This window comes from Myotis yumanensis, unplaced genomic scaffold (genome assembly GCF_028538775.1).
Source record: "Myotis yumanensis isolate MYYU_CA2020_CCGP unplaced genomic scaffold, mMyoYum1.0.hap1 SCAF_8, whole genome shotgun sequence".
In the NCBI taxonomy this organism is placed as follows: domain Eukaryota; kingdom Metazoa; phylum Chordata; class Mammalia; order Chiroptera; family Vespertilionidae; genus Myotis; species Myotis yumanensis.
The window spans coordinates 73,291,123-73,305,279 of NW_027223759.1; the positions used below are offsets into that span (position 1 = coordinate 73,291,123).

At 37.0% G+C, this 14,157-nt stretch overlaps 1 protein-coding gene across 1 annotated transcript in view; it reads right to left on the reverse strand.

The window, feature by feature from the left end:
* Positions 1–297: 297 nt before the first annotated feature.
* HNMT (histamine N-methyltransferase) overlaps positions 298–14,157 on the reverse strand; it is a 39,818-nt gene continuing 25,958 nt past the window's right edge. Inside the window, exons 3-6 of the mRNA XM_070423464.1 lie at positions 12,226–12,333; positions 11,044–11,174; positions 8,761–8,854; positions 298–951 (exon numbers count right to left, since the gene is read on the reverse strand). Coding sequence (XP_070279565.1) covers positions 596–951; positions 8,761–8,854; positions 11,044–11,174; positions 12,226–12,333 — 689 coding nt within the window. The 3' untranslated portion in view covers positions 298–595. The remainder of the gene's footprint in view (positions 952–8,760; positions 8,855–11,043; positions 11,175–12,225; positions 12,334–14,157) is intronic.

Below are 14,157 nucleotides of genomic sequence, written 5' to 3' on the forward strand. Positions count from 1 at the left end.
AAGAGATGTACTATTTTATAAGGGTCATGGGTGTTTATAATTAAAATTAAAATAAAGAAAATCAAATAAGTTTCAGAAAATCCCCTGAAATCTTATTGTTTTAGTAATCAATAAAAATAAAATAGAAGCTATAATAGTTGGATGTACAAAGACAAATAGTTCACAAAAGGGGGGAAAAAATCAATAAACATATACTTTTTTAGTGTTCAAAGTATCAATAAGCATCTACTTTACTATTATTTAAAGAACCCATAGTATATACTTTATTGATGTTCTAGGAAAATCCAGTACAATCAATAAATGGAAAGGATTTTATTGTCAACAAGCCAGTAAAATTTAATTGTCTCATTTTTCCAGCATTTGTGGTATTTAGCCTGCAGGTAGTCTCTTTACTGGAGAAGATATAGGATAAGGCCAGCAATTTCATATACGGTTGTACGTGGAAGTCCAAGAATGTCTTGGGATTTTCTAGATTTTACATATGAAACAATGCTCTATTTATATTATGAGATGTATTTGTAATCTTAATACAGACATAAATGATCCACATTTTTTAAAATATAATTTTTGAATACATTCTTCTCATGATTGATATTTATGCCTCAACCACTATGAAACTCAGACTGTTATTGAAAAGAACCTTTCCATCTTTCTTTACACTGAATTGAGGCTCTTGCAGATCTTTTACAATTTCTGCTTTGAGATCAGGTGGGGCTGTGGCACTAAAGTTGCAGGTTTCTGTCAAAAAATCCCAAAGCAGGTCTCCATTTTCATTGCCATCAATAAAACAGTCAGATATATCCATGGTGGACAGAAGGTCATAACACTCATACTTAATCTCCAACTTGTCTAGCATCTGAGTGACATCCGTGGATGTGATGTACTGGCAGAGGTCATCCCGGGGTAAGCGGGATCCATACTTTCTCCATAGCTTGTCCCAGGCACTGGTTCCTGTGAGAGAACATAGTCATGCTTTCATTCACTCTTTCTTTCATTTATCTACCCTGCCAGGCAGTGCATTAGATACTTGGGATAGAATAGTCAATTAAAAAATATCCTTGCCTTTGTGAAGCTTTATTCAAGGAGTGAGGGGTTGAGGGTAGGGAGAAAGTTAAATAAATAAATATATCATATATCAGATGATACTAAGTGCAAATGATAACAAATCAGAGCAAAAATAAGGAAGGTCAAAGAGTTGGATGGTTTGCTGTTTTATATAGGGTGACTGTAGACCAGTGGTTCTCAACCTGTGGGTCGCGACCTCTTTGGCGGTTGAACGACCCTTTCACAGGGGTCGCCTAAGACCATCCTGCATATCAGATATTTACATTATGATTCATAACAGTAGCAACATTACAGTTATGAAATAGCAATGAAAATAATTTTATGGTTGGGTCACAACATGAGAAACTCTATTTAAAGGGCCAGAAGGTTGAGAACCACTGTATGTAGACAGTCTCTCTTATGATATGACATTTGAGCAAAGACATGACAAACCATCTATAATAATAAAAGGGTAATATGCTAATTAGACCAGACGTCTTCCAGACATCATTCCGGACATCCTTCCTGATGAAGCAGGGGCTAGAGGGAAGTCAGCCTCGGGCCCCGCGTGCCTGCAGGCAGCCTGAGGGAAGCCAGCCTGGATCCCAGGTGCCTGCCAGCTGCCAGACGAGGGAAGATTACTCCAGGATGCGGAAAGAGCAATTGCAAAGGGCTTGAGGCAGGAACATTTTCTTGGCATGTTTAAGAACTAGTTAGGAAGCTGGTGAGATTGGAATTAAATGAATTCCACTTGTAGCTATGGAGCATTTTAATCGTGGCTTGTGTGACTGAGAAAATGTATTTTACGTTATAATTCATCTTAGGTTATTTAAATTTCAGTATCCAAATGGGGCTTCCATATTGACATTAGAGTGACTTAACCTGACTTGCATTTTAATAAGATCCCTCTGGCCACACAGAAGAAAAGCAAGTATAGGGGCGTAAGGACAGAGGCTGGGAGAACAGTAAGCAGGTGACTCCAATAACCTGGGGACAGATGATGGGAACTTGGACCAGCGAGCTTGGAGGTGATGAGAAGTGGTTGGATGTTTTATGTTACACTCCTACATATATTGCCATTTGCCAACAATTTCTTTACTGGGTGTGAGTAAAAACAAAACAAAGAAGTCAGTAATAACCCCAATAATTTTAACCCAAGCACCTAAAAAGAGAGAATTGCCATTAATTGGAAGTGGGAAGAATGAGAAAGAAGCAGTTTTAAATGTATCATCAGGTGTGATTTTAGAAATGTAAATTTGAGATACCTATTGGGCATCCAGGTGGTGACAGAAGCAAGACAGTTGTTTGTTTGTTTGTTTTGAGTTCAGAGGAAAGCATGTAAGAGTAAAAACTGGAATCAAAAGAAAGAGCACAATAAATGATTTACTCAAACTAAAGCCTCATGTCTATCCATTTACCACATTCCACTTTGGACTGCCAATAGCTAGGTGGATTTCTGTAGGTTTTTGTCTCCAATTTTAGAGGATGTTTTAGCAATATCTGTTGCATTTACTTTTGAAAACCCAGCCTAATGTAGAAGCCAAGAGAAGCCTAGGGGAGAGAGACATAGGCTGTTGGACTATTCTTCTGACATTTCATAATTGAGATGAGGTTGGTTATTTAGTCTCCCAGAATCTCAGTTTTATAAGATGGGAGCAACCATACTTACCTCAAATGCACCGGAAAGTATTAAATGAGATACTTTAAGTGAATCACTGCACGATGCTAAGCACACAGCAGGTGTATAATAAGTACTTACAAAATAAATGAACATTACATTATGAAATTAATTTGATAATTTCTACTGGTTATAATCTTGATACTGTGAAAAAGCAAACTTGCTGTTCAGAAATCGATGATTAGAATAAATCAAAACAAATGAAAATCGATCTGTGGACCTTCTGATACATGCCTGTAATAATGGCTGTTACATACACAGATGGTACAGTGAATTAAAGATGGACACTAATGCCCAACTGCTTGAGTATGAAGCCTGGCTTTTCCGCTTTCTAAACTTTTGAACCTGTGCCTCAGTTTTACCAACTGTAACGCAGGAATAATAATAGAATCTACCCACAGAATTTCTGCAGGGATTAACTGAGTTTAAAAAATAAGGCACTTAGAACATGACTGGCACATAGTAAACATTGTTGAAGGGTTACATAATTAAGCTGGACTTGGCCAAAGCAATATAACAGAGAACTGTATTTTCTGTGAACTTCCAGGATTAAAAGTGAAGATTTCAAAGGCTTGAATTTATTTCAGCTCCCAAACCTCTTTTATGACCTAATGAAAGTAACTGACTCTCTGGAAAAGTACACAAACAAGACACACCCGCACAGTTGTGCATATAATCACAGGATGCTCAAACACTCCTGACCTTCATCCTCAGACTAAGCTGAAGTCCCCAGATTTAACTAAACAGAAGAGACTATTCAAGGCAGGAAATAGTAAATAACAAATAGCCTAGATAACTGATGTTCTACTTATATTTCAGAAGAGGAAGTGATAACCGCAGGATATGCTCTAGGAATTGGAATGAAGCAGAAAACAATAAAACCTCAGTCCAATGGGAAAAAAATGAGGGTCATGAGTATATATTAAAAGATCTTTCATTCCAATACAGAGATTATCTTCCCGAAAAAGAATTTGCCTTACAAATAAGACTTTATAAGAACATAAATATTTCAGCGGTTGAGGAGAGGCTCTGTTATCATAATTTTTTCAACCTGGCAGAGAAAAAAGAACAAAACACTAATTGCAGAAAATGTGCTGGTGTCAGTGTTCTGTGACTCGGTGCCTTTTCTGAGCTGAGCAATTATACACTTTCTGACGGATGCATTATCATAATGGCTCTCGGTGGGCACAGCATATGGTGCTACTTTTGTTTTCAACATGGAATAAACCAGATTGTTTTTTCCCGCTGTATTAAAAATCACACACAGGATTTACCTCCTTCCTTATTCAGGTAAGGAGAGGGAAGGACACAAAACTTGAGTGCCCTCCTTCTGGCTAAGCCCCCTTAACCAGATACATTGCATATTAATTAACAACTCATTCAACTAATACCAGGCTACTACATTTGCAGAAAAACATGTTGCTGACATCATTTTAGTGTGTGATACACCTCTTTTGTTCTTAGTTTTCTTCTTTTTGTTTTCAAATCGAATCTTTTATCTTCATAATCAGGAACTTCTGCTCGTTATAGTTAAATGAAATGGGCTAGCTCTGTAATGGGTCCTTAGCAACACAGAGGCAAGTCTCTCTCTCCCCTCAAGCAACACGTACTCTAATGGGCTGACCAGCACATGCTGGCATTTAATTCTGACTTCAATTTCTCTTTCTTCTCATTAGTTCCACTTGCCTACCCTTCATTGCTTTTGTCCACCCATGTGTAGACTGTGTGTGTGTGAATATGTAATCTTCTTTATTGAGTCTTTTATTTCTGTTTATTAAACCTATCTTCAAATCTCCAGAACTGTCGATGTTATCTGTCTGATTCCATGTCGATCGTGTGGTAAGTTTTAGCTAAAACATGGTATTTACTTGTGTTTTTCGGAAGGACATTCAGAACAAGTAGCTTGGATCACATAAAGGAGAAATAATAAGCAATTATTCAGTTCAATTCAAACACATTTAGTGGGTGTCTTCTAGGTGCCAAGGGCTTTGCAAGATCTGAGAGTAGAAATAAGAGGCAGAGCCCCCTGCTCTCAAGGAACTCTCCTTAAACTCCCCACATGCCTCTAATAGGAAACTCAGCACACCGCTGAAAGTGTTTACACTGTCTGGTCTGGATCCTCCATTAAATGAGCAGCCTTTCAAAGGAAAAGGAAAAGTAATCTTTGCAACCTTCAGAGCCCAGCACTGACTTACTCCCCGAGCTCAATAAAAGCTGAATGAACCAAGTGTACACAATGACCACCCTGGGCAGCCAGCATGGAGCTGAGCATTCTGTGTTTTGAATATGGCTGAACACACATGGATCCTTAGCCAAGCTAGGTACTCTGCATAATTGAATCTAGAAACTGACCCCATATTTCATTATCTTCTAATGTAATAACTGCAAAAATGAGTATCTATATGGTGTTCAAATGACTGAGTAACTCAGTCTATTAAGAAGAAATAACTTGTCTTTTCAATAACAGGTCAGTGACTAAGATCGACAGACAAGAGCCTTAGCTGTGATATTTAATATGACCACGTAGAACAAGATGTTAATGCAGACATACCTTTATCTGCCTGGATAAGACAATGGCTAGATGAGTGCTCTTAGACATTTAATTTAATGGTGAAATTTGATTTAGGCTTTTGGAATCCGTCTACAATGAGCACTCAGTTTTCTTCATTGCAGTGACGCTATGAATGACAATATTGCCCTGGAATCAAGGAAATATACAAACAGGTTTCTTCACTTCTAGATAATTATAAAGTGGATTCCATTTAGAAAGTGACTATGAGAAACCTGATAAAAACAGAGCCTAATGTGAATCATTTTGGTGTAGGTGTTCCAAGTTTTAGGGCAATATTTGAGTTTAAGGAATGTTTTCATTGGACAAGTATGGAGAATGGGGTTTGAGGAATTATAATTTGGGCTGAGAAGGCTGTTAGGGCAATGGCTTTTATATACGGGTGAGGAGGGAAGTTGACTGGGCACCTCAGATGCCCTGGAGAGCTTTCTCAAGCTTGTTTTTTATCCACAGAATGGTCTGGCAGACAGGGATTCGAAATGAAAATGAAAAAAAAAAGACTAAATAAAAATGTGGATCAATCCTATACATGTCGATTGACAATGATATAAGATAAATCTGATTGGACATTTCTTGTGATTAAATTTGTCTCCACTGTTGGAAACTTACCATGACTATTTTTCTAAGCATTGACCCATATATTTATATTGGCTGTATTAATACAACAAAGCAATTGCTGCTATTATTATAAAAGGAAACTGCAGTCATTTCTATACACTAAGTGGCCAATATAATTTACCTTGGTTGAAAATCTATTGTTGATAAGAGAAATTTATAGGTGCATAGATTTATCGAGGTGAGAGAGCTGGAGTAAAAGGGAGTTTGCTCTATGGAAGGGGGAAGTAAGGAGTTGGTATTTTAGAGAAAGTACTGAGCTAAGAGGATATGGGTGAAGTCTGAGAGAAGTTATGACTAGGTGAAGGGAAAGTGGGCCCCAACTGAGCAAGAGAAAGGCTGGAAAAGAGTGGCTGAGAGCCGTTGACACTAAATTCTGTTTCTGCTATTCTTCCTCCTCATAGACGTCAACGTCTCCCCAAATCAAAGAATAGTGCTTTGGTGAATGAAGGAAATAGAGCTATGCCCATGTTTGGGGTAAAGCAGAATATGACCAAAAAAGGTAGCTGCAGCACATGCAAGGTTTGGCCATAAGAAATCCAAAGTTGAACTGTGAGAAGTTTGGAGCAAACAGTGGCTGGCAACCATCAGAAGCATGACTCAGGTTTCCTCAGGAATGACAGAGCAAGTGATAGATGACCAAGTGGCTTGGGGTGAGGACTTCAGTCATTTTCTCTGGATTGTTAAGAGTTAAGTATTAGTCATTCAGGTTACACTAAGTTGATGACAATTTTATTCCCCTTAAAGGTGGAATATTTTCTTTAACTGCAAAAGAAACTATATTGCATAAGATGGTTTGTCTTTAATTTTTTACTTATACTTAATAACTCTCCTGATAAACAGAAGCAATAAAGCTATAACTTTTAGCCTTAAGAGGGAAGTGGAAAGTCCAAAATAAAATATCTAAACCCATTTTTCCTTTTGCTAAGTGGTTCTTTAAAAATAAATGTATATATTTCTTCTATAGCTGTATAAAATCTTCTAAAAAAGAAGTGTATATGGTAAAGAAAGGAAGTAATGAGAGTCCCTTTACGAATTCAACAGCTATTATTTGTTACATGCTTATGACTAGGATCAGTAACCATTAACAATATTTCCTCCTACAGATATACCTATCTACAATACTGTGTGCCATAATGAAGAATTATGAACTGCAAAACGAAAAAGTTGGTAAAATATTTTCACCATCAAACCACACTGACTAAATAATATTTGACTTAAAGTACTTTAGAAAAAGCTACCTGATTTTAAATCTTTAGTTTTTTTTTTTATTTTCCCCATGAAAGTATATAGACATAGTACATATGAATCACATATATGCATAGGTGCAATAATGTAGGTATGATTATCCAGAAATAGCCCTTGAATAAACTTAGATTCATAGACCAAGTTCACACTGCTAGGAAGTGCCTCAGCATTCTTGCCTAATGTATCATCATATGTTTCACTGGGCCTGTTTTGGTTTGCACATTTCTTGATGCCAATATACCATGGATTATATTAACTGATTCGTGATATAGCCAGCAGAATCTTGTATCCATAAGGACACTTAGTCAATTCTCAGTTGCTTGTAGACTGCTCATGCCACTTGCTAAACAGGCTGTCTTTTTCTTATTTGCAGACATTTACTCATAGAAAGCTGCCCCTTGACACTCAGATACTTTACTTCTGAAAATATTTAAGAATAAACCGAACATAAGTAAGAGTGGGTCGTCTATGGATATTCAATATGTTCTAAAATCAAACATATGACTTCTGGATGAATTGCTGTTCCTGTCTACAACAGTTTTTCTGTACTATGGATACAGATTGTCAAAAATAGGCTGCTTTTATGTTGATAATTAAGTTTACTTTTGAATTGATAAGTGTAGAACAAAGTGCTTTACCCAAGTGTCCTTATTTAGAGAGAGATTAGCATGAAGCATCCAGTTCACATAAGCACTTCTAAATAGGAAGACAGAACTCTCCCAGTTAAATGAGTATTTTTAACTAACCAGAGGTAAATAGTATATCAAAATGTTCCCTTGGGGAAGAGGTTGTGTACAGGAGGGCTCACCTGCCAGACTGCCACATGAGTTCAAACCCTGGATTAAGGCTAACAACCATGTTTATCATCCTTAAAGCCATTCTTCATATTTAAGAAAAAATGAATTTTGTGACATGGATTTTTGAGTACGGGGTCTGGTATAAGCTTAAGAAGATAGAAACTATTTTGTACCTACAATTAACTTGCCTTGCACTGCATGGACAGTCCATAAAGATTGACAAATAAAAGAAATTATGAATTAATGAATTCAACAATTACAATGTCTCGTTTGCTAACATGTATACTTATGCTCTTTGTGTGGTACTTATTATATCCCTGGAAGCAACAGGAGAGGATCAAATGCCTTATTTGGAAAATAAAGCACATAAAACAAAACAAGTGAACTATTTTTAATAGTTATTTGAGAAAACCTATAATGAATGGTATTGATAATGGCTCTAGAAATGCAAATTAGCCGAATATGATGGTACCCCAAATAGTTTAACCTTTATTTATTTATTAATAAACATCACAGAGGGTAAAGAGAGAGACATTCAATGGAAACAAAGGAGCAAACAGAAATATTTAGTATTTTTAGTCTCATTAAAAAAGTTACTAACAGTTGCATTTGCTCTATGTGATATAAAAAGAATTTATATATAGATAAAAATTTTTCTCAGGAGCAAAAAGTAAATAGACATTTAATGCCAGGAGACCCCCTAAATTGGGGGCTGTTGTGAAGGCCTTGCCTCATATGGCCTTCAAACACAGGCCTCCATACATATACGCACTACTGTGGTCTATCCAGGCTGGATAAAGATAACTTACCTGACACAAGAACAATAAGAATCTTAGAACTGGGAGCTAAGAGACTGTGGAAGAACTTCAGGGTAGCTGGGATGTCTTTTACATAATACAGCATCTAGAAATGAAGGAAAAGAGACATGAGACACTTTTCTATGTCAACATCTTTGTGTGCTTAGACCAGATACTCACTAGAAAGTTTGATTTTCAAGTGGAGTGGATTTTACTGAACAAAACACATAAGAAACCTAAAAAGTAAAAATGTTATATGGAGAGATAGAATAAACATTTTTTGGGGAAAAGGGAAACTTTTATTTGCTCAACTAGTGCCAAATGGTTTTAAATTTACACTTTCTGGCTTTACTAACACTGACATCTACAGCTGGAGACACTTCAGTCTCTGCTCCACGTGGAGGCGATGCTTCTAGGCTTACTCCATATTTGGTGCCTTTTAATTTTCTGGGAGAAAATGGTGCTGGCACCATAAACACAGACTCCATTTCATGGAATGTATCTTTAAAATTAAGCCCTTTGTACCTTTGTACTAGCTTCACCATGTGCTTACAGATGCTTTTTTTAAAACACAGAAAATGTGAAAAGCTCTGATGTCAACAGATTCTCTAGGAAAGAATTGGATAATGCATGAAGTTACATGCTTGGTCACAAGATGCTAAGAGTCAGTCTACCCATCCTATATAATAAAAGACTAATATGCTAAGTGTCCAGTCATCCGGTCATCCATTCAACCAATCAAAGCGTGATATGCTAATGATATGCTAAGACTGCTCAACCGCTCCCTATGACGTGCACTGATCACCAGGGGGCAGACAGTTGACCAGCTGACCAGTCACTACGATGTGCACTGACCACCAGGGGGCAGACGCTCCAACTGGTAGGTTAGCTTGCTGCTGGGGTCCAGCTGATCGGGACTGAGCGAGATGGGCCGGACATGCCCTGGAGCCCTTCCGCAGTCCCTCCCCTGGCCAACCTCCTGTGTTCCTCCCCAGCCCCGATCATGAACCAGTGGGACCCTCGCCCTGGCCTGCACCCTCCCGCAATCCGGGACCCCTTGGGGATGTTGCAGCTTTGTTTGTAAATTTGGAGGGTGAAGAAAGATGAGTTTCCATCTGATGGTTTCTCTTTTCCCTATACACTATGAAGTGAGCCATTGGTTGGGAATGAGTGGTGAGATAAGGGCTACAGGAAGTGTAGGGGAGAGAGGGAGGTATAAAATAGTTGTATGAGGAGGTGGGAAGCAAGTCCAATAGAGAAGTATCATAGGCTCGCTGGGCACTCCCTTACAGGTAAAGGATCTTGTCAGGTAAGAGAGCAGAGTTGTAGGATTGCTTGAATATGCCAATTTTAAGTTTATTCTTTTGGAGTAACTGTTCTTGTGGACTATAGAAAATAAGAAACGTGTTGTTATTAATTGTGGTATTTCTAAGATATACACATCTTCTAAGAGATGCCTATACAACCATATGGTATCCAGAAAGAGCAGTGGAAATATGTCTCCATACTATCTACTGAATAGTTACCCCCTTTACTGCCAGTGCTGGACCATGGAAATAAATTCCTACTGAATGACTAACTGGTATTAATAACACTTCAGTAACCAGAGGAATCATCTAACCTGCCCCTTTTGTCACATGCACACTACCCAGTTCATCAACAGAAGGCAAAAGCAGGAGGATTCAGAAAAACTTTGAGATGTTGGTCCATCTAGATCAGCGGTTCTCAACCTGTGGGTCGCGACCCCTTTAGGGGTCGAACGACCCTTTCACAGGGGTCGCCTAAGACCATCGGAAAACACATATATAAATACATATTGTTTTTGTGATTAATCACTATGCTTTAATTATGTTCAATTTGTAACAATAAAATTGGGGGTCACCACAACATGAGGAACTGTATTAAAGGGTGGCGGCATTAGGAAGGTTGAGAACCACTGATCTAGATCATTAGAGTTACTGGAGAACTGTGTTAGGATATGTAACACTCTGCAGTCCTCAAATCTACTGTCCTCAGATCTATCTATGAACTTTCAGTCCTATGAAAATTAATTAAGCCAATAGTGAAAAAAAAAATCAGTAAGTCTGGAAGTATTTTGAGTAGAGAAAACTGGCATTTTTAATGTTACAGAGAATTTCTTAGTATTATCAACATCTTTATCCTCAATATGAATATGCTCACTTATAAAATCAGATTCTCATTTTTCTTTTTAAAGTTAGAATAGTAGGCACTCTTCATATATACATTTCTGAAAAATCTCCTTTGTGAGCATTTGTAACAATAAATACTTCTTACCTGAATCATATGAATAAAGTCCCACTTCTGAAGTTCTTTATTCTCCATCATTCTATTTTGATATTCAGATGATGTCTCCTTATGCCAAGCAAACTTTATGTTCTCAAGGTTTGATGACTTGGCTACAAAATCTAAAATACAGAAAAGAGGTGGCACACAATCTATTTTAATTGCAAATGTGGAACCTATTTCCACTTAGAATTTTAATGCAATCAATGTTATACACATAACAAATATAAAACACATTTTTCCTTTTTATATAGCTCTGGAAGACCAGAGAGTTCATAGTAATTTTTTTCTAGTATTAAATGAATTTAGAGATGAAAGAAAAAGTCAATAAGAAATAATTAGGAGGACCCTGATCAAATATAGGTTATATTATCTCAGTATTAATAGGGAATCAACTCATGGGTTTTATCGATGGAAAACTGATATAAAACAGGTGATATGATTCTGTAACCCAGGAGTCAGCAAATATGGTGCTATGGACCACATCTGGCCCAGTACCTATTTTTAAATGAACTGCAAGCTAAAAACATAGGATTTTACTTCCTGACTCCATGCCTCTGTCTTTTATATCTCATGCCATTACACATTTAAATGACTGAACAAAATCAAAATAAGAATACTATTTTGTTATATGTGAAAATAATAACAAATTCATATTTTAGTGTTTATAAATAAAGTTTTATTGGAATATAGCCACAGGCATTAGTTTATGTATTCTCTATGATAGCCTTTGTGTTACTATGGTAGAGTTGATTAGTTGTGACAGATTCTGTGGCCTTCTAAATTTAAAATTTTACAACTTCTTGGCCTTTTTCAGAAAAAGTTTGCAGATTTCTACTATAACCTATTAATCCTAAGATCTTTAAGGACAGAGATTCTGATTAAATACTTCTGAATGAATTGATAACTCTGTCTCTAAGAATAAACATCAAAAACAGTAATTGGTGGCCAGTGAATGGATGGAAAGTCTGTAAGTAAAAAAGTTTAATTATTCACTGTTCATATTCTGAGGTGTTTATCCCTGCCAAGGAAACAAATTGCTTAAGTTCCTCTCCCATTAAGCTTACTAAGAACATACTACAATAACAATCTGTTAATGATTAAAGGGACACATTTGGGATGATAAGCCTTTCGGGATAGAATCTGACATAAAGCCCCATGGGTTACAGGTACCTTTGTACTTAGCAATTTGTTCAGCACTTGGTTCAACAACTTCATTGTTAATATGAACTCCTGGGAATTGATCCTGCACTTTGGAGAGAATTTGAAGATCAATTTCACCTACAATATAAGCATAGGAAACAGATCACATTGGTCCAAGAAGAAATGATTAAGAATAATTTCAGCTAGTTTATTTGTCTTAGTTTTACTAGGGAAGTCCAGCATGTATAAAGAATAATGCTCAATTGTTTCCCTGCCACATTGTCTATGATGCAGAACAGCTAGGTTGTAAGCAGGAATAATAATGTAATTTGAGGAAGGCTATGATTGTTATTCATTCATTCATTCATTCATTCATATAACACTTATTCAATATCTATTATTGTATTACATTTAATCTATGATGCCATTGATCAGAGGATGTAATCAATCCTTCCTTTTGTATTAGTGTCAGAAAAAAAGTTAATTATAATTTTAAGATATCATTAACTGGAAAATGTATCCCCATTATGTTAAAATATAAAAGAATATGTACCTTAGAATAAATTAGGCTAGGAAAGAAGCATACCAAAATATATGTTATATGCAAAATATGTCAGGTATAAAAAAGGATACAAAAATATGTCAGACTGTGGTCTAGTGGAAGAGAACCCTGTCTGGGCTAAGGTGGGAAGAGGAAAGGAGACAGTGAGGGAGAGGATAGGAAGAGGCTAAAGAGATAAAAGCTTCATGGAGAAAGACTACTCCTGATTTCTGTGTTATAGGGTAAGTAGAAGTTAGCCCAGAGATTTCTGGGGAAATGAGGAAGGAACTCCATGTAGAGAGGACAGAAAGATGGAGGTATAATGTAGGAAGCAGAGCAGTTCAGAGTTCTGAAATACTGGGCAAGGCACAGCCTCCAAGAAAGAGATTGATACCAAAGAGGTAAATGGATAGGAGGTTTTAGTGGAATTGATATTTAGTCATTAATTTATGCATCAACTATTAATTGATTGTTGACTATGTGCCAGACACAGTCCTAGGCTCTAGCAAATGATGACAAGAAGAGAAATAGATACCTGTCCTGATGAAAATTTAGACTGTAAGTGATTGCATGAGAGAGATGGTGGTAAGTGGAATGGATTTGAGTCCCAAACCTTTTTTCTTCACTTACTAGGTATATATGACCTTTGGCAATTTGCTTTACCTCTTAAGCTGTAATTTCCTCAACACAAAAATAGCAATGATGGCACATAATTTATTGGTTGTGAGTGTTACGTGAGGCAAGGCATATAAAGCACAGTGCAAGATAGAGTCGGCACCCAATAAATGTCAGCTGTTCGTTTTTATTATTATTGAGTTCCTCTCTTTATTTTTTTTTTTTTTTTTTTTTTTTATTTTCCTCTTAAAGTATTACAAAGGGTATTACATAAGTATCCTTTTTCCCCCCCCCGCCCTTGACAAACCACTACCCTCCCTTACCCCCCAGTGTCTTATGTCCATTAGTTATGCTTATATGCATGCATACAAGTCCTTCGGTTGATCTCTTACTCCCCTCCCTCCTGCCCCCCAACTCTCTCTGGCCTTCCCACTGCAGTTTGACAATCAGTTTGAGGCAGCTCTGCCTCTGTATCTATTATTGTTCAAAAGTTTGTAATGGTCTTTATTATCCATGAATGAGTGAGATCATGTGGTATTTTTCCTTCATTGACTGGCTTGTTTCACTTAGCATAATGCTCTCCAGTTCCATCCATGATGTTGCAAATGGTAGGAGTTCCTTCTTTTTAACAGCAGCATAGTATTCCATCGTGTAGATGTACCACAGCTTTCTAATCCATTCATCTACTGATGGGCACTTAGGCTGTTTCCAGATCTTAGCTATGGTGAATTGTGCTGCTATGAACATCTGGGTGCATATATCCTTTCTGATAGGTGTTTCTGGTTTCTTGGGATATATTCCTAGTA